Below are 21,480 nucleotides of genomic sequence, written 5' to 3' on the forward strand. Positions count from 1 at the left end.
CAGCTGGTCAAGGGAACACACTTTGTGTTCTTAGCACAGAATACTATTGTCAAAGTGATGATGGGAAATAACCATCAACCTAGAATTCTACACCCAGCTAAATGATCTTTTAAGCCTGAACAGATTACTCACAATCCTTCCCTGAAATAACTTACTAACAGAGTAATATGAAGGGAACCAAACCCTATAGGAAGCAGTAGGAATACCACAGCAATGCTACATTGACACTAACCTTATCTCAGAATCCACATCTTTGCTTAGGAATTTAGGTCTTGTATTTTCAGATGAATAGTAACGTCCTGCAAAGACTTGATCACCATCAGCAGTAAAAGCTTCTCTACAATTCTTGGGTGGCTTTTGGGACTGCATTACTGCACGAGCTACAGAATTATTCTAAAAAAATACAGGGGGGAGAAATACATTTTTGAAGTTATGCCATAGCATTTCTGATACACAATTTCAAAATGTTACCTATCATTATTTTAAGATTCAAGTATTTTTATTTAAACATTTAAACATAAGTAAAATAATTCCAAAAAATTAAAGAATTTCAAAAACAACTCTCATGATTCAAAGAATTAAAACTACTGACAGCCTTTAGAACAATATAGTAAGCAAGGTTTTATGACAAACTGATTTTAAGTTCTAATGCTGTTATCCATTAAAATTAAAATTTTAAGTACATTTTCACATGAAAGTGTCTACTTAGATCAGAGTTCACACAAATCTTACTTTTTCTAAATGACTTTAACAGCCTGAAAAGAAAGATGTGAATGAACAGCAAATTGCAATAAAAGATGAGTATACTGAATTACATGGGGGAAAGCCTAGAAATAAGCCCTAGAAGAAGTAAAATGGGCATCAGGCTTAATGGAGGCCTAGCCAATCTCTGGGGACAGACAAGAGGACTTCATTATTTCCTTTCAAGGATCCTTCTAAAATATGAGTGAGCAAAGCACACAGATAATTACAATATGACCCTGCAACACATACACGGTATATATATTTAAATTACTGATATAATTACTTCTCAGTTTGTTATTGAGATAAACAAACTGTTTTGATTAGATCTCTGTTTTGAATTTCCTAGTTCCTTCTCAGCAAATTTATGCCAATGATGATCTAACCCAACAAATACATAAAAATACACAAGTGAAGAGTAAATAATGATTTATTTTACAATACTTTTAAAGTTTTAAGATAAAGAACTCATAAAATATCAAGTAGAGTATTTGCTTAAAAATAGAATAATAAACACTTATCTATAAGGGTAAATAAAAAATGGATTTGGCAGACAATTAAGAAAGAACGAATAACAAAAAATTTATGGCATCATTCACCAAAATCATATGTATTTGTGAAATATTTACTGAGGAACAGCCAAAAATATAAAGTTCCTTCAGGCAGAAAATGCATAAACCAACCAGCTCTGTATTATTCTATAGTTTCCTATAAGGTAAAAGTACAGCAGTAAGACATATTAACAACTCCATAATATAGAAGGGGAAGAGGATTTATATAGCCAACCTCAGTTTTGGAAATTTAAAAGTATATAAAATGCAGCAAGCATCTTATCTTACTTTGATCAGAAGCACTGTCTCTATGCTTCTCATGTCAATCAGGCTGTTTGCAACCACTGCATTATCTATTTCTAAAGCTGTCAGGACTGTTGGAAACTCTGGATGATAAGCAGCTCTAGGAGACAAAAATATGTAGGTATTAAAAAATTACATATTAAAAAATATGTAAGTATTATCAAACTTTAATTTTATATACATATCTTTTTAATGTGTGACTATAGATGTAAGACAATGGAAAATATCTGATAACATTTGAAAACACCTGTAATAGGTTTATTTTATCTAAATAGCAAACATTTATATTATGTGCTAGGAATTCTAAGAATATTATAAATAATATCAGCTCATTGAATCCTCATAATAACCATGGGACTGATAATGTTATTCTCTAATTTAAAGGAGTTTGTTCTCAAGATGGGGGAGGCAAACCACTGGCCTAGGATTTAAAGCAGAGAGAAGTCAATGGAGTAGGAAAGTTTAAGGTTCAGGAGAGAGTTGAAGTAATTAAAAGAAACAGTCCAACAAACCAGGCAAGAAAGCATGCAATTCAGAGCCTACGTAGAATAAAGAGCTTTGGAGAGCAAGAGCATCTCTTGTGCTGAGCAGGACAGATGTACAGATGCAGACACAGAACTGGGTGGCCAGCATGCCGAGCAGTTCAGCAGCCTGTACTTCAGAGTGAACAAAGCCGTTTTTATAGGAAAGGAAATTATCCCCAGCATCTCCTGCGGAGCTATACACTCCCCTAGGCTCCTCTGATGAGGTTCTCTAATGTGAGCCTAATATACCGGATTCATTCTAATATTCCAAGGGTGGTTTACTATTCTTTTCTAGATTAAAATAACATGCCCAGGGTGCCTGGGTGGCTCAGTTGGTTAAGCGACTGCCTTCGGCTCAGGTCATGATCCTGGAGTCCCGGGATCGAGTCCCGCATCGGGCTCCCTGCTTGTCAGGGAGTCTGCTTCTCCCTCTGACCCTCCCCACCTCATGTGCTCGCTCTCTCTCTCATTCTCGCTCTTTCAAATGAATAAATAAAAAAAAAAAAAAGAAAAAAAAATAAATAAAATAACATGACCAGTTTTAAAATTTAGTGTTTGAACCACAATATATACTGATAAAGTTCTTCACCAAAAATCACCCCTCCAAAATGTCTGCAAAGGCAGGTGAAGTTGAGAGAATATTAAACATACCCGACCTGTCAATATTCTGTCAACACCTAAAAGTAACATCCAACTTCCTCTACTACGCCACCAACTTGAACTTCAGCATAATTCCAAACTACTCTGAAAGGCGAATGCCTGGAGCTGCTCCATTAACCTCTGACTTCCCACTGTCACCACGAGCTACAGCCGCACTGTTCCCGGCTTACCACGCCTGTTCAACCTGCTCTCTCCCTGCATCCAGTACATTTACAGATTTGCTCCCACACCTCACTTTCTTCCCTCTCCAGCCTCATAGCCAATCAATGAACTCCTTTCTCAATTGCGTCCCTCTTCTTCTGTAATAACTACCCATTCTAACAAATCCTACTATAGTATCAGTCCAAGAGTACGTACACATTCTCACCTCAAACCTATTAAAAAGCCAAAAATCCTGCAGCCATGGGCGTTTGAATCCTGAGTGGATGTTGGTTCAGCTTCCTCACTCACTCTCCCCAAACCTACCCAACTCCGAAGGCCCTCATTCTCAGCACACAGATTCACCTATTTCCAAGAAGTGACCTCATGCTGCACAAATGGAGCTCATTCTGCACCCCTTCACAGGATGATACGCTGCTAGGAGACTGGAAATACAACCACTGGGAAACACGGCGTGCCGGCAGGGCGGTGCCAGGCATTGCTACTCATGGGAGTTCGTGCAGCGGGTCACGACGGCGCAGTCCCATCAGCTGTTCAGGACCCGTCCCTGTTCCCCAAAGGACAGTGCTGGTGCAGAAGCCAAGCTCTCCCAGTAATCTCCTAGGGACAGTTTCCAAGGTCCCCATAGGGAAATGCTCAACTGCAAGTCACCATACTGGCTTTCCACCCCAGCTGTCCAGAGTTTTCTCAGTCTAGATGCAACTAGCCTGCCAGGGGGCATCTTTACCATAAGCAATGTTGTCTGACAGAACAACTGAAATTTCCCTTCTATCAGGTTTTAGAAATCAGGATTAGAGCCAGAAACTAATGTAGAGTCATACTTTCATGCAGACTGGGAAAAGAGTTTACCCTTAACTCCCAAATCCTTATTTCTAGTCTAAAAGCTCAAAACTGACAATTCCACAACAGGATTTATCCACTTCTGACAAATCCACTTCTTCCTTACACTTCTCCTAAACCAGTTACGAGCACATCTGCTCGGTCCAGAGACCTAGCAGTCATCCTCAATTCTTTCATTCTCTTACATTCAAGTAACAAGTGTTATTTTGTCCTAAATAACGCTTTTATTTTTATTATTTTTTTTAAAGATTTATTTATTTATTTGAGAGAGAGTGTGTGTGCAAGCAGGGTGAGGGGCAGAGAGAAGGGGAGAGAATCCTAAGCAGAGTCCCTGCTGAGCGTGGAGCCCGACGTGGGGCTCTATCTCATGACCCTGAGACCATAACCTGAGCCAAAACCAAGAGTCAGACACACAACCAGCTGAGCCACCCAGGCGTCCCCTAAATAGCGCTTTAATCTGCCCCTCGCTATCTATGATGCAAATGCTATTTTTTGCAGAATAATTTATGATGCCATGCCACTATGTGTTTTGCACATAGAATTCTATTTGCTTATAAGGCAATTAAACCTTATCTATCACTTGACAAATTCATCAGGTCAGAAGACTTGGTTATTTGTCCTCTTTTCTCTAATTTCTTCGCTAACCTGCCTACTAACATATAATTACTCTCTCATCTGAACTACATCTGCATTTTGTGATCCAATTTTATCAAAGCTGACATTCAATTAGAAAATATGTATTATATTTGAAGGTAAAGTGACTAGCCAGTCAGGCAGTTAGAAAGAGGCCAGTTTAAATACTGTGCCCTTGAGAAGGTTTGTTAGGGTCATCAAAGAAAACTACCACAGCTCTTTACGGAATCTGCAAAGCACCTTGAGAGTTGAACTGTGAGTACTGAGTGCCAAAGCTCCTCCTTAGCACCCCCACCCCCACATACCCCTTAATTTGCCGTGGTCTGTATCACCTCCCTCAGTATAATTTCTATGCTGCACCATGTCCCTTCCCCTGTCCTGGCTCCCACAACAGACCTTGTGTAAGGAGCTCAAGGGCAGAGAGCATGTCTTATTTATCTATGTGTCTCCAGTGCCTTGACTGAAGTTAAAGAAGTGGCTTGATGACATTTCATCAATCAGTACTACAGATTTGGTTAATATAAAAATGTCTTAATTCTTTCTGATCTTGTACATGATTAAGCACAACCCGAAACGGCATTTAGCTACCGACACCTCACCTGTGTCTTACATCATACATCTCATTCCGAAACTCAGAAACTATTATCTGTGGCCGGGAGGTCCCTCGTGAATAAAACCTTTCCATCAGTGCCTGAAGAACTCTTTCATCAGCATGGTTATGGCAACAATAGGCCTGCAAAAGTCCTTTCAAGCAAGATTCAATAGCCAAAGCAAGTTCAGGGTCACGAAGATGAATGCAAGCTCCTAAAGGTGAGAGAAAATTATTAAAAGGCCCATTAATATTTTGAAATATTAATGTAACTTTCTTCTTATAATAGTTTATAAATGACTTCAAAATATTTTCATATAAAGAAGCTTAAATGACATTACAGATCTTATGTTAACTAAATGGGAGATCCCTACATATCCACTGGATACACGGGGGAGAAAAACCCATCAAATCCTGTGACAAGAACACCCCACTAACTCCCGTGTAAATCAACAGAGGTTTCTCTATGTAATGTATACTCTTCCAGCCTCTGAATGGCATTTTGAAAAGTAAGCCAAAAGGTTTACAGATTCTTTATTATTTTCTGTCAAACTGATTAACACTGGGATTTTAGAAACAAAGAGAAAATGCCTCATCCGTTTAAATGGATCCTGGTATAGAGGTACATATCATTTATATGAGATTTTACCATAACACTTAACACCGTGTGTAATGCTGTACTTACACGGTAATAGAGTACTTTAGCAACAATACATTTATATTGACAGCATCATTTTCACTTAATGATGTTATAGAATTAGAGATAACTCCTCAGGAGAATTCAACAAGTATTTTTTTTTTTTTTAAGATTTTATTTATTTATTTGAGAGAGAGAATGAGAGACAGAGAGCATGAGAGGGAGGAGGGTCAGAGGGAGAAGCAGACTCCCTGCTGAGCAGGGAGCCCGATGCGGGACTCGATCCCAGGACTCCAGGATCATGACCTGAGCTGAAGGCAGTCGCTTAACCAACTGAGCCACCCAGGCGCCCCGATTACAAGTATTTTTTAATCTCATGTATATATAGGGATAATTCAATAAACCCAGGTTTTCCACTTGAAAAAAGACTCAGAAACAATGTTGTCCAACCTAAACAGAAGTAAGAAGACAAGTCATTTTATAATGACAGTGAAAAGAACACCCCACTAACTCCCGTGTAAATCAACAGTCACTGGATTTTCGAACTAATCAATTATATTCAAATTAGTTCACTGTCACTAGATTTTTGAACTAATCAATTATATTCAAATTAGTTCATTCATTCATTCATTCATTCAGGAAAAAAATCAGATCAGATTATTCAACTCTATAGTTTTTTTTTTTTCCTTTTCCTAAGTTTTCTTGCTTTTGGCTCTTTTATGCTTTAAAAATGTAAAAGGGAAATTATAAAGTTTAAAGTGATTTTTATAATTACTTCTTAAAATATGTACAATTAAAATCCACATATAATTACATAGCTCTTTGGTAACAGTTTTTTTTTTTTTTTTTTTTTAAGATTTTATTTATTTATTTGAGAGAGAGAATGAGAGAGAGAGAGAGAGCATGAGAGGGGGAGGGTCAGAGGGAGAAGCAGACTCCCTGCCGAGCAGGGAGCCCGATGTGGGACTTGATCCAGGGACTCCAGGATCATGACCTGAGCCAAAGGCAGTCGCTCAACCAACTGAGCCACCCAGGTGCCCTCTTTGGTAACAGTTTTAAAACTAGATTCAATAGACCCTTTTCCTGAAAATAAAACCTTATTTTTAACATTTCTTATATCCTGACCAAATGGTGACAAATACCTAAAGGGCCCACGGGTTTACAGGTAAAATGCCCACGTCTATAGGCATCATCTATTGCTTCAAGAAGGGCTGGAACGTGAGGGCCAAATCTTTTCAGTCGATCAGTTTTACTATCTTTTAATTCTTTCAGTTGCCTCTGATTATAGCTCAGTGTATGCTTGACATCTAATTCTTCTCTCCTAAAAAATAAAAGCAGAAAAACAGAAGAGATGTGTGATACAGTTATACAGAAATATCCAGTCATTCCCCTCAACACCTGCATACCAGTGAATGACTCAGCTACTCTAAAGACTAAAGGCAGATTTCTTTATTTGAAAATGATTGTGTTAGTAGAGAAAAATAGTCTCAAGTCCTCAAAACTTAGCACGAAAAAAGAAATGATGCCATAGGGATGAGGACTAGAAATCCCAGAAATGGGTTCAGCTCTACAAGTGTTGGAAAAGTAATTTTTAAAGATATTTTATTCAGCACAAGAAACCACAACCACAACCAAACATGTTTTCTCTCTTCGTATAAAGAACAAACCACATGATTTTCAAGTCATTGAAAAAAGTCATTCTAAGGATGTTGAAACTTACTTAATTCTGATCCGTTCTTCCTTGTCCTTTTCTATGGCTTGCTGAAACTGTTCGATCTCTTGATTGATTGAGCTTTCTTGATCCTGCAAGGCCTTTACTCTCTCTTTTAACCAAGATATTTTTTTTTGTCTTTCCAATCGTTCAGGTTCCAAAGATTGATCAGTACTAACAGTAAATAATCCGAAATGGAAAATGTTAAATGAAAAACTGAACACTGAAAAAATACAAAGCAATGTGATAAAATTCCTTTAGAAATAATATGGAAAATATAATACTCCACTTCGCTGAGTTCACTGTATTACAAAAAGAGGTATTCATGAACATAGCAAAGTAACCATCTTACCTTTTCTTTAGTTCTTCAATCCTTTTGCAAAGCTGTTCATCATCTTTCATTAATGCTCTATACTCGTTTAGAGAACGATTATATAGAACCTAACAAAAAATTAGACACAGTTTGGTAAGATAAAAAAAACACATATCCTATTCAAATCCACTTTTGCCAAATCTTCAAATCAGAGGTGAAGTATATGCAAAAATGTATTTTTATTTTTTTTTTATTTATTTTTTTGTGTGTTTTATTTTTTATTTTTATTTATTTATTTATTTTATTCTTATGTTGCAAAAATGTATTTTTAAAACGAAGTATATAAATGGTCCCATGAAACCATTATTTTTTAAAGTCTGAAAGCAGTACAGATTTCCACCTAATTACAATACCTCTACTTTTAAAAGTAAATGAACACTATTTATATTTGATATACAGTATTTAATATTCCAGGTTGGAAAATTTCTCTCACCTCAGCTTCATTGTAGACCTTTTTCTTAGCAGTAACATCTGTTTTCAATGCCATACATTCTGGTGCTCGTGCATTTGTCTCTTGACTAATCTTTTCCAGTTTATCTTGAATATCTTTGTATTTTTTTTCTGCTTCATTAAGTCTAACCTTTAAGAAAATAACATTGTTGGAGTGCATTTTACCTTTCTTTAACAAACAGAAAAAAATTTTATATATACAGCAAATAACAAATTCAGTTTCACTCTAAATAATCTCAAGATCTCGGGTAAGCAAACATAATTACATAAAACACTATTTTAAAATACAATTTTTAATTCCACATTTAGTTATCCAACAAATGTCCTATCTTCTGGGGATACAAAGAGAGAGTAACAATGGTCTGCAGGTAACACAATTAAAGGGAGATAGACACAATTTAGCAGAAAAACAGATTGCTTAAATTGATCATAGTTTGGATACCATAATGCTTAAGTTGGTTATGTCTATTTGTAATTGTGGAAGCATAGAGAACGAATCTAGAGGTCTGCCAGAAAAAGTCAAGAATGCCTCCTTCAAAGCAAAAGTAGCATTTGAGCTGAGACTTGAAAGATTAATGCAAATGTACCAGGAGAAAAGCTGGGTAAAGGTGTTAGAGGCAGATGGGAAAGCATGCAGAAAGGCACTAATACTACTTTTGGAAATGAAAATATCTGGAGCTTAAACTGAGAGGGTGGTGGTGGGAGCTGAGCTGGAAGCATGGAAGTGCCCAGAATTCCCTAAGATCAGCTTACAACTTAACCCTCCAGACAACAGGGAGATAAGACATGACCGAATCTGTACATCAAGTCACTTTGGAAGCACAAGCAGGGTGGAGGGAAAATTAAAGCAAACAATTTCAGTGAAGAGTTAACATTCCAGAGCAAAATGAATTAGAAACCAAAATGGGGCACTGAGACAATAGGAATGGATTAGAAGAGACAAATATGAGAACTATTTGGATCAGGGATCAGCAAACTTTTTCCAGAAAGAGCCAGATAGTGGAGCTGACACAATTTCTTCACATCCCTTCCACTTAACGGTCATTCTATAATCAATCACCATGCATAATACGGCATGAAAGGTTTTATGTAAGACATGGGAAGGATACAAATATAAAATAAGATAGTTCTTACCCTCCAGAAATTTACCATTTACTACAGAGAGTGCCCAAATGCTTAAGTAGGGGCAAAGGCCTGCAGAACTAAAGTATCACCCTGCCTGAAGATCCTCCTTTTCCCACTTGAAAAAAAGGTGAACATTATATTACTCAGACTGGATTCCATTTTTATTATTTTTTTTACTTTTCACTTTTTAAAAAAAAATATTTTATTTTGAAGTAATCTCTATACCCAGTGCGGGGCTCAAACTTACAACCCCAAGATCAAAAGTCATATGCTCTACGAACTGAGCCGGCCAGGCACCCCTGGATTCCATTTTTAGATTGGAGATTATCTAAAGAGAAAAATAACTTAAGGTCTTCCACTATGACAAGCTAGGAAATGAGGATGAGGAGAATCTGGTAGGGAAAAAAAAAAAATTCCAGCATATTCTCACAGAAATGAAAATCTTAGGTGAGAAAAGGTGGGTGGGGTTGAACTTCCATTTGCTACCTGAAGAGGGAGTAAGAAATTCAGCCTGTTTCTGTTATTTTTACATATTTATTTCTTACTTTTGATGGATTAATAATAACATAACACTTAAAGGGAAGAAAACATATCTGCTTACCTTGAAAAAGCAAGGTGGGGAAGATGACATCCTATACTATAAACTAAGCTTGGTAGAACAAAATACTAAGAGGTAAGCCATCCACACGGAGTAGGTGGGGCTTCTACAAAAATTAAAGGGCTAGGAGTTCTACTTCTGGCATGACAAAATGCAAGGAATTCTGCATTGTGGGCTACATATCCTTGGGAAATACTAAAAGACCACTCAAGTGCAAATTTTAAACTGGTGAATTATATGGTATATGAATTATATTTCAATAAAGCTATTAAACAAAGAACAAAAATGTGAGTATAAAGAGTGGACTGGCTATATGGTAAAAAGGTCCATGTGGACAGCCCTAACAGAAAATTACTGCTTTTACTTATCATTCAACCAACTTCTACCTCTAGACCCAAGTGGAAGACTCTTGAATCTTACATAAATAGCATAGTTTCCATGTGGCTCTTAGATCTCAGGTTGAAATGAACTTTAACAGACCTAACAACTTGTCCTACATGTGTTCCACCTACACGAAATCCTCTGATGGTTTTGGGCTCTAAAACTTCAGTTCCCTGGAAATTCTGATAGCAATCTCTGGGCATTCTGCTCAGTTCTGAAGTGTTATAGTTCACGATACTTAGCTTTCTAAGTGACTATTATTCTAGCACCTCAAGGCTTTTTATGTTGACACTCCTAATGAACAACAGTAAAAGCTTCATGTTGTAGCATCTCTAGTTAATAAGGAAGTACCACTGTCCACATTCTTGAGTTTAGAGTGCTACATTACTGGGCTCAACTGGTTGATCATGTCCAAACAATACTCTTTTTAAAAAAGAGTTGCCGGGGAGCCTGGGTGGCTCAGTTGGTTGGGCATCTGACTCTTGAATTTGACTCAGGTCACGATCTTGGGGTCGTGAGATCGAGCCCTGCATCAGGCTCAATGGTGAGTGCGAAGTCTGCTTGAGATTCTCGCTCCCTCTCCTTCTGCCCTTATCCCTGCTTGTGCTCTAGCCCCCCACCACCAGATAAATAAATAAAATCTTAAAAAGAAATAAAATAAAAAAGGGTTGCTATAATAGTACTTGAACAAAAGTTTATGTCAGTTTCATTTGAATCATAAATTCAAACATAGATAAATATATAGGTTGAAACTGCTACTTTTGTAGGTCTTTTAAAATAGTCTAATGTCAGTAATCTCATATGCTTTAACCTACTAAATCTGTATTAAAAAAATAATTACCTGCTGTTCTTCCATCTTCCTGTCAAGTCTAGCAGCACGATCTTCCCCAATTTTGATATTATCTCTGATAGCATTCAACTGTTTTTCAATTTCATTGACCTAAAAAGAAATTAGTGTAAATCATGTATAAGAGTAACTGAAACCAATATTTTCTACATATTAAAAGCATTAAGTGAATAAGTAATAAAGTAAAAATTACCACTGCCCAAGCCATTTCATGTTTCAAGTATTCTAAATTAGTCTTCATTGTACTTAAACCAGTAATACTTTGAAAACGTTCTTCTTTCTCCAAACACTGGCGTTTTAGCTCAATAAGTCGCTTGAAAAAAAGAAAAAAGGATACGTTTCTTACTAACACTGAAAAGACAAGAGTTTTTACAAATGTATTTCTTTTGAATGTACTTCCTTAATCAGTATTAAAAAAGATATGCAGGGAAATGACTTAAGGTGAAAATAAAAATATCTCTGGTTCTTTGGTATATTTTTACTAGGTGCAGTTATTTTCTTAATTTCTGCGTTATAAAGAAGGCCAAATATTCTTCAAATGAAGATCAAAGGAATAAAGGGTTTAAGACCTCACAAGTATAGACAAATCATAACACTCAGTTTCCCATTTCTCTCAACTCCCTATCAGATAGACAGACTGGTATGTTCTTCTGGGCAAACTATACCCAGTACTCATTCCAAAGATAATGGAAGACACAGAAGAAATTTATTTCTAAAAGCCAAATAAGTTATAATTATTTATTTATTTACTTATTTATTTTTATTTTTTAAGTAGACTCCACATCCAGTGTGGAGTCCAATGCAGGGCCCAAACTCAGAACCCTGAGACCAAGACCCAGATGAGATTAAGAGTTGGACACCTAACCGACTAAGCCAGGTACCCCAAGTTATAATTTTTTAAATCTAAGTTCTCCCTAGTAATAAATAAAATCATCAGGGGCACCTGGCTGGCCCAGTCAGTTAAGCCTCCGACTCTTGATTTTGGCTCAGGTCATGATCTCAGGGTGATGAGACTGAGGCACCCCCTCCCCCCCCACCCCTGTGGGCTCCGCGCTGGGTATGGAGCCTGCTTGAGATTCTCTCTCTCCTCCTGTCCCTCCCCCACTCACTTGCACACACACACGTGCGCACTCTCTCTCTCAAAAAATTAAATTAAAATAATAATAAAAATCATCAAACAAGTATCAAATATAATGACATTAGAACAGCTTCTCAAGTGGCTCCTAGACTTTAGATTCTGCACACCTGGGTAGATGGCCTCTCCCCTTCATTCATGCTTACCATCTTCAACTAGAGCCTCATACTGTGGATCTAATGCGTCCCTACCAGTCACTTTCCCAATTCTCCAGGATTATTTCAATCCATTATCACTCTCTTCAAGCCTCATACACCCCCACCGCCCTAATCCCTCACTCATTCTCCCTGCCTCCTACTTCAGGGAGTTTAGTGGCCATCAAAGGAAACTCTCTCCAACTTCCAACAACCTCATTTACAAATCTAAAGCAGGAGGAGGTGGCTTCATGACACTGAAGTCCAGCTCCCATCTCCTACCTATATATTTCGGGTCCGACCACCAGCTTCTGCCTTCTCAGGAGGTCTGAATTAGTTCATTTTTCGTCCCCATCTTTTCACCTTTGTTTCCACTTGGCCCTCTTCACTGACTCCCTTCCATCATCATGTTTAATCTTTACTCACTTATCTTTCCCATTTACAAACACAACAGCCACTATCCATGCTTGGGGACCTCTTCCTCCTCTCTCCCTCGAAGTTTTCTGAAGGTAATCTCTCTTCCATTTCCTCACATTTTCAGCCCCACAAATCTGGCTTCTGTTTTCACCGCTACTGAAACTTGTCTTGCCACAAGCCTCTGTGCGGATTATGTCACTAAATACAGGGAGTATTTGTCAAACCTTGTGGTGCTTGCCACTCAGAACATCACAGAGTTGTGACTACTGCCTTCTCAAATTCTCTTCCCTTGACCTTTATGGCTTCCATGAGCATTTTTCTTGGCTCAGGCCTGGACCCACTTTCCATTCCTCCCCAGCAATCTAAGTCATTCCTGCGGCTTACACACCAACAACATACTAATGAATCTCAAATTTTTACTGAAGCCAGACTTCTGCATTCCTCACTCTTATATCCAATTGGATGTTTTATAAGCACTTCAAAACCAATGTGTTCAAAATGAAATTCATCATTTTTCTTAAAAGAAAGAAAAGAAAAACTGGCTCCTCTTCCCAAGATTCCTATTTTAAGAAACTTAAGTCTACTGCTCAGGTCATCGATCTGGAGGTCATTTGGTCACCCGTGTTATCTCTTGTCTCAACTTCACTCCTCCCTGTCCCACTTAACATCTGCTCAAATCATTTCAAAACTCTTCTTTTCACTACTACTGCTACTACTCTAACTTATGTCATCATCATTTCAGTGGACAATGAGAACTCTTTATTTATCTCTCTACATTCTTTCCTTACAGCAATTCACCCTCTTCCACAGCAGAGTAACTGATTACGAATATTCATTTAGTCACATCATCCACTTCCATGTGTTCTACTGTTCTTAGGTTTACAAGATCCTCTACAATCTGGCCTCTTTTTTCTCACTTTTGTGCTCTTCACTCTGGCCAACCTGGAATTCCTTCAGCTTTCTAATAGCACCATATGCTTTCTTGCCCAAGATGCTGCCATTCTTATCCCTAGGAATGGCACCCTTCATTACTCTCCCCATCCCTTGTTTGGCATTATTCATCATTCAGTTCTCAACCTAGACATCATCCTTAACAACTACACTCCTCCCAGGTCTCTTTCCCCCAGTGCTGATACCTCCTAAGTGCTTTTGCACATATCTAATCACAAGTCCTTTAGGGGGGCCCACCATACTCAGTTATTTACCATCTGTTTCCTGCTGAACAGTTAGGTCTCTGACCCCAGAACCCAGATATGCATTTGCCATCATATGGCCATGGACAAAGCACAATGCCAGGAGGCACATGCTGGAACTGGTATTTGTTGACTGGACAGCTTCCAGTTTCTATCTAACCTTCACATACTATTTCCTACAGATTTAAATATTCAAAGCCAGAGCTTATTTTGAGAATATAGGACATTTAATTAATTAGAAAAAGCTCTTATTATGTGTATATTATACATAAGGAATTCTGCTACACAATATAGGGAAGTGCTTCTTTAACTTCATAATCAAAATATCTTTAATAGTTGATAACAAAGTATATCATGGAGAAAGTGGGTGTTTAACCCCTAGCTGTCTGAAGCAAACACATTTCTTCAAAATCCTGATTTACTATTTTTAAAATAATAAATGTAACACATGCTATTATGTTTTTTTGAACATGCAAATATTTCCTTTTCCTAATAACACTGATACACCAAGAAACTGTGCTGTATTAATTCTGTGGTTTACAGTGCCTCCTTGTACACTACCAGTACCTTGAGTTTGAAGGGATAATGTGGGGAATAAAAATAAATATACCCACCCTTGCTGTTTGAGTTTTCATACACCCACAGACCTAACTTTAAATATGCAGTCCTCAAAACCTGAAGTAAAAGGGTCAGTGCAGCATCTAATGAAGTTGACCTGGGTCAATCATTAGTACAATTCTGTGTCAAAAGAACAAGCTAAGAACTAGCTAGAAGCTCCACTAATTCTATAAAACTGACTAAGTACCTAAAGAACAAGATATAGAATCACACAAAAATTGGTGGGACTTAATGTACGGGATGAAAAGCTGAAACATAAGCCTTATGATTTTGAGGTCTCTGATTATCAGACAGAAGGTTGGATCTTCAGGAATCTGAAGAAGAAAGTACAAGAAGAAAATATAGCAGATGTAAAACCAAATTTAAGTAAGTCTCATTGGCTTGAGTAATTTCAAATTGACACAAATATGCACAGCTACCAAGCTGGTGAGTATGGATGGGACAGTTGCTACCAAGCTATCAGTGCTTAATGAACATTAACATCTTCCCAGTGTGATGAAAGAGTTATCTACCGTATATAATTACAAATGAATATTACGTTTATAATCAGCTTGAGGCTTGTGCTTATTTTCCCATCAAAAGAAATATTATACTTTTTAAGCTACTTACAGTGGGAATTAGTGATACCTTACTATAGAACCAACTAGTCATATATCAAGGCATAAGCATGTAAAATACTGCTCTGTCCTCTAGTCTCTAGCCTAACAGAGGAAAACGTGTACATACGCATTATTCCAAAACAAAAAAGTAAAGGCTAATAAATACCCTGAATATAAAAACCACACTTCCTATATTTCATAGAGTGTTATGAAAGTGTTATTAGTTTTATATAGATACATATCTACACATAGGTATATAATTTTACAGTACCATTTTTAAGTACTAAAGGAATTTGACTGATCTCAAAAATATTTGCATTACGTGTTTACAAACCTCTTCTCCTTGATTTATCTGCTCCTTTGTTCTTTCTTTTGTTTCCATAATATATGAATAATCTTCTTTCATCTGTTCAAGTTGGGTTGCTTTCATAAAGAACTGTACCAATAAGAAAAACACAATTAGGAGTTTGTAAATTGCCACAGAACTGTGACAAGAATTAGGTCTCCAAAAATTTTTGACTAATTATGTAAAAAGATATTAAAAACACACTCAAGTGAAAGGGGAACCCTCCTACACTGTTGGTGGGAATGTAAGCTGGTGCAGCCACTCTGGAAAACAGTATGGAGGTTCCTCAAAAAGTTGAAAATAGAGCTACCCTACGAGCCAATGCAATTGCACTACTGGGTATTTACCCTGAAGATACAAATGTAGTGATCCGAAGGGGCACATACACCCCAATGTTTATAGCAGCAATGTCCACAAGAGCCAAACTATGGAAAGAGCCTAGATGTCCAACAACAGATGAATGGATAAAGAAGATGTAGTATAGGGGCGCCTGGGTGGCTCAGTCATTAAGCATCTGCCTTCGGCTCAGGTCATGATCCCAGGATCCTGGGATCGAGCCCCACATCGGGCTCCCTGCTCTGCAGGAAGCCTGCTTCTCCTTCTCCCACTCCCCTGCTTATGTTCCTGCTCTCTCTCTCTCTCTGTGAAATAAATAAATAAATAATCTTAAAAAAAAAAAAGAAGATGTGGTGTATATATACACAATGGAATATTATGCGGCCATCAAAAAAAAAAAGAAATCTTGCCATTTGCAACGATGTGGATGGAACTAGAGGGTATTATGCTAAGCGAAATAAGTCAATCAGAGAAAGACAATTATATGCTCTCACTGATATGTGGAATTTGAGAAACAAGGCAGAAGATCATAGGGGAAGGGAAGGACAAACGAAACAAGATGAAACCAGAGAGGGAGACAAACCATAAGAGACTCTTCATCTCAGGAAACAAATTGAGGGTTGCTGGAGGGGAGGAGGGTGGGAGGGATGGGGTGGCTGGTTGATAGACACTGGGGAGGGTATGTGCTATGGTGAGCACTGTGATGTGTAAGACTGATGAATCACAGATCTGTACCCCCGAAACAAACAATACATTATATGTTAATTAAAAAAAAAACCCCAAAACAAACAAACAAAATACTCAAGTTTTCACACCCCAAATTTACTTAATCTACTCTGTTCACATCTACACATTCGTTTGCAATAGCTCTTAAAAGCCCACGTAAGAAAATACTTTTGGTGTAAGAATAACACCATCTTGAAAACTCATTTTCACTGATTCATTCATTCATTCTTTAAACAAATACGAATAAAGAGAAAACATCTGTATCCTTGATCTTGGTGCATCTTGAATTTTTAGAAAAGGAAATATTGAAACCCATTCAAAAGTTATAGCATAAGTAGTAGTCAAATATGTTGTTAGCTTTTTAAATTTTAAATAATTTACAGTTTAAAGGTTATTATGTATGGCCAATCATTCCCTTGAATTTCCTTAAAGATTATTTTTAGAATAATCTATTCTCTCTCAGAATTAAAAGCCAAAAAGTGAAAGCAAGAACTTACCAAGAAAATTATACTCCATCATATTTAGAACTCTCCTAAACTAGTCCTACAATATTAAACACAGGTGGCTTTAAAAAACCTAACTGAATATTTATTACGTGAGCAAGAGTTATGTTTGGTGTATATGCTTTATCTATAAATGTATTCTTTTTTGATAAATTCGTATTTCCTTTGGTGCTCCTTACTTTGTATTTGTCTCCCTCATTTTTAGACTGCAAGAACTGCTTGCTCATCTCTTGTGTTAAAACAGAAACTGGATTATCCACCTGAAACAAACAAGAGAGGTTATTTTTGAATATTTCATTTTAATGCCTTAAAAATAAATGTACTGTACTACAGAATACAATTCACCTATAGTGTCATCAAGAAGGCTAAGTTCAGAGTATTAAGGTAAATATACCAAGAAAAAATATTAGACATTTTTAATGTAGAGAAAATGTTTCATCATTTCATGATACTAAAATAAATACCATAGTCAAAATTATTCTGCCACTATATGAGGGCACAGGCACATTTCTTTTACCTGTTTTATAGAATTTCACTCCTATGCTACTGGTTAACAATCTGACAACAGTGAGTAAAGCCCTCGGCTGCCTTGGATTTTTGTGTCTCACCTCCCTATGTAGCCCTGGGCAAGTTAGTTTCTCCAACTGAATACAAAAAGTCCAACTTGGTTATTTCTAATCAGAATTATGATGCCAAGTAGTGTTTATTTTTCTTACAGCCGTTCTTCAGATTTTCCATTTGTTGTTATTTCTTCACGATTATAAAATAAAGAGAAATGCTGGAGTCATTTCTACCTTTCGAGGAGGAGTCATTTTAAATAAGCCATTGCTTGAAATAAACTACCTATAACTAACAAGTTAAAAGTACAATTATGGTAACAGTACTGTAACTGACCAAAGCACAGGGGAAAAAATTTAAAATATATATATAACTTGTTTCAGAAAAATTCAAGATCATTACTCATTTATATCTTTGGTATTAGCACTTAAGTAATTTGTGTATTAGAAAATAATCCCGTTATAAAATATGCAGGACCAGTATAAATGAAAAAAAAAAATTATTTATTTGAGGGAGAGAGCATGGTGGGGGGTAGCCAAAGAGAGAGGGAGAGGCAGACTCCCTGCTGAGCAGGGAGCCCCCACAGGGCTTGATCCCAGGACCCTGAGATCATGACCCGAACCGAAGGCAGATGCTTAACCGCTGAGCCACCCAGGTGCCCCTAAATGAAAAAAATTTTAAACTCCTTCATTTTACCATCCATAAGATACCGATTATACTTTGTTAGCATAACAATGGTTAAAACCTTCCTTTTTAAGTAAAATTTTGGGTTTTTTTCTTCTCAGATAACAAAAACATTTATGGAGTTATAAAGAAACCTCTACATGTTACTTTATTATTATCATTATAGAGGTACACCAGACTGACTGCCACATACTTTTACAATATTTACCCTGCATCTTAATTTCACATTCCATCTGACTTGTTAAAAATAAGACCTAATGTACTAGCTTTAATGACAGACATTTTCACCAACTTTGAATTAGTAGCTTCACCCAAATTTATATTATTTTGTCTACATCTTTCTGCTTGTTTCTGAAATGGGGTTCCTAGTTCCTACTCTAGGGATTATGTAAGAATCTTGCAGTTTGAGGTGATAAAAAATTCTGGAGTTGAGGGGCACCTGGGTGGCTCAGTCCATTAAGCGTCTGTCTGCCTTCGGCTCAGGTCCTGACCCCAGGGTCCTGGGATCAAGCCCCATGTGGCTCCCTGCTCAGAGGGGAGTCTGCTTCTCCCTACCCGTCTGCCTCTCCCCCCTGCTCGTGCTCTCTCTCACTCTGCTCTTTCTCTAATAAATAAAATTAATTAATTAATTAATTAATTTTAAAAATCTTTAAAAAAACCCATAAAATTAATCTTAGTAACATATTTCTAATCTAAAATATTATCATTTTAACATATAACCTATAAAAATTCAATTATCCCTTTGCATTAAGTCTTCAAAATCTAGGGCGCCTGGGTGGCTCAGTTGGTTAAGCGATTGCCTTCGGCTCAGGTCATGATCCTGGAGTCCCGGGATCGAGTCCCACATCGGGCTCCCTGCTCGGCAGGGAGTCTGCTTCTCCCTCTGACCCTCCTCCCTCTCATGCTCTCTGTCTCTCATTCTCTCTCTCGCAAAAAAAAAAAAAAAAAAAAAAAAAAAAGTCTTCAAAATCTAGTGTGTATCTCACACTATAGTACATATCAATCTGGACTACCCACATTTCAAGTACTTAATACCCACATGTGGCCAGTGGTTACTGTACAGGTAAGTGTAGCTCTAGACCTCCCATATTTTGATCAATGAACCTGAAACTTTAGTTTACTGCATCATACCAGAAGAGGGCTAAAAAGAGTTATGATAACAACCTTCAAATATTTCAAAAGAAATAAACAGGTTTATACATTCCCCAAGGAAGTGGGAGCTTAGAGAAACAGGCTTTTTTCAACTCTTCCATAATAAAAACTTTCTGAGAGAGCTGTTCACAGAAGGAATCAAAATCTCAGGCAGAAGTGATTTCTCCACCACAATCCACTTAAGCAGTTGCTGAAGGGACACCTGGTGGAGAGTCCACACACGGGAAACATGGACAGTGAGAACTCTACCGATGCCCTTCAAGATGCTCCCAAACACCTGATTCCATACACTTTTGGTTTTCTTGATTCTGCTTAAAAATTGTCCTGCATTCTAGTCTCAAATTTATTTGATGTAACTGCTTTTCTCCAGATTTTAATAACTATTTTTCTACACTTCTGTTGCCTGATATGTAAGCTACTACCCACATGCAGCTTTTTACACTTAATTAAATAAAATCAAACACGTGCTTTCTTAGTCATTCCTCTCAGGCGCTCAAGAGCAACATGCCAGTGGCTGACACACTGAATAGCATAACACAGAATACTTCTACCATCACAGAAGGTTTTTCTGGACACCTTTGTTCTAAACCAAACTGGAAAAAAGACCTAGACTCGTAATTGTTCTTTCTCCTTGGTGACTAGTCTTGGTGTTCTTCATCCTGGAGTAAGTAAGGCAGGGTGGTATATTAGAATGAAACAGGGAGGCCTGGTTCCCCACCCAGGCTCTACCAGCAACCACGCCTAGACAATTGTAGGGGTAAATTTACTTTTTCTAGTTCTATTCTCATCTACAAAATAAAGGTGAATTAGATGACCTCCAAAGACAATTCCAGCACTAATAATATATGCTCTATTTCTAATTATTCAAAGTATCTTAGCAGAAAGGACTGGAGCCTTATCTCCTATAGGTATGATCAATAACTCCAAAATACATAAAGAAATGCTTTATTTTTCTAGAATAAATTTCTCTCTACAAAAAATTAGCATCTGAGTTTAGGAAAACTATGATGCTATTCTGACCAGGATAGCAGAAAGCAAAGAAACTTTATAGCCTTTATTAACATCTATTTTATCCCATACCAGTATAAATTAGATGTTCTTGATTTTACAGGTGTTATATTATGCATTGAAAATTCCTGCTGAATTAGGAAATTTTTTTTAGATTTTATTTATTTATTTGAGAGAGAGAGAATGAGAGAGAGCAAGCACACGAGAGGGGGGAGGGTCAGAGGGAGAAGCAGACTCCCTGCCGAGCAGGGAGCCCGATGCAGGACTCGATCCAGGGACTCCAGGATCATGACCTGAGCCGAAGGCAGTCACTTAACCAACTGAGCCACCCAGGTGCCCGAATTAGGAAATTTTAAGCAACTTTGCTAACAAGAGTTGTACACATTTGTCCTGTGGTCAATTTACTCACACGAGCCTATTTTAATTCTTTCAACACTACAAATGAAATCACATGAGAAAGTGACCAGTTACATTAATCTGAGACGAAAAGTTGGCAATTACCTGTATGTTAAAATGGTCAAGAATCGCAATCAGCTCTTCTTTTCTAGTAGAAACCACAGTGCCTGGTTAAGAGAAACACATAAAATGACCAGACTGCTTCTAGGGCAGAAATATGGAGGAAAAATAAGCAACTTTATTTACAAAAATAAGCAGTTTTATTTATAAAAATAAAGTTTTGTAAATTTGCTCATTTACAAATACAGATATTAACTATTTTGTTACGTCCCTAGGAACTGGCACACATCTGAGGAGCTAGCTGCAGGCTGCGGTCATCGTGCGCCAGGCACACAGAAGGAGGGAGCAGCACGGACGCAGGGACAGTGCTCTTCCTATCCCTGCAGCAAAACGTCTGCTTTTCCTTCTCATCTAGGTCTTCGCCTCCTCTTCCTTCATGTCCTTTTCCACCTTTGGCTAACCCCCCTTTCCACATGTGATAAAAACTACAAGG

General features: G+C 37.5%; 1 protein-coding gene across 4 annotated transcripts in view; it reads right to left on the bottom strand.

Annotated features, from left to right (window-relative positions):
- SMC6 (structural maintenance of chromosomes 6) overlaps window positions 1-21,480 on the bottom strand; it is a 90,268-nt gene that overhangs the window by 32,519 nt on the left and 36,269 nt on the right. For all 4 annotated transcript variants that reach the window (XM_045884128.3, XM_045884126.3, XM_045884127.3 and 1 more), the window contains 12 exons: window positions 21,033-21,094; window positions 17,309-17,389; window positions 15,553-15,654; window positions 11,316-11,435; window positions 11,117-11,215; window positions 8,155-8,301; window positions 7,701-7,789; window positions 7,358-7,522; window positions 6,780-6,958; window positions 5,011-5,215; window positions 1,581-1,695; window positions 233-393 (listed from right to left, as the gene is read on the bottom strand). In XM_045884128.3, coding sequence (XP_045740084.1) covers window positions 233-393; window positions 1,581-1,695; window positions 5,011-5,215; window positions 6,780-6,958; window positions 7,358-7,522; window positions 7,701-7,789; window positions 8,155-8,301; window positions 11,117-11,215; window positions 11,316-11,435; window positions 15,553-15,654; window positions 17,309-17,389; window positions 21,033-21,094 — 1,525 coding nt within the window. The remainder of the gene's footprint in view (window positions 1-232; window positions 394-1,580; window positions 1,696-5,010; window positions 5,216-6,779; window positions 6,959-7,357; window positions 7,523-7,700; window positions 7,790-8,154; window positions 8,302-11,116; window positions 11,216-11,315; window positions 11,436-15,552; window positions 15,655-17,308; window positions 17,390-21,032; window positions 21,095-21,480) is intronic.

Source organism: Mirounga angustirostris, unplaced genomic scaffold, assembly GCF_029215605.1.
Source record: "Mirounga angustirostris isolate CCGP_5_RB_7025 unplaced genomic scaffold, mMirAng1.0.hap1 SCAF_10, whole genome shotgun sequence".
NCBI lineage: Eukaryota > Metazoa > Chordata > Mammalia > Carnivora > Phocidae > Mirounga > Mirounga angustirostris.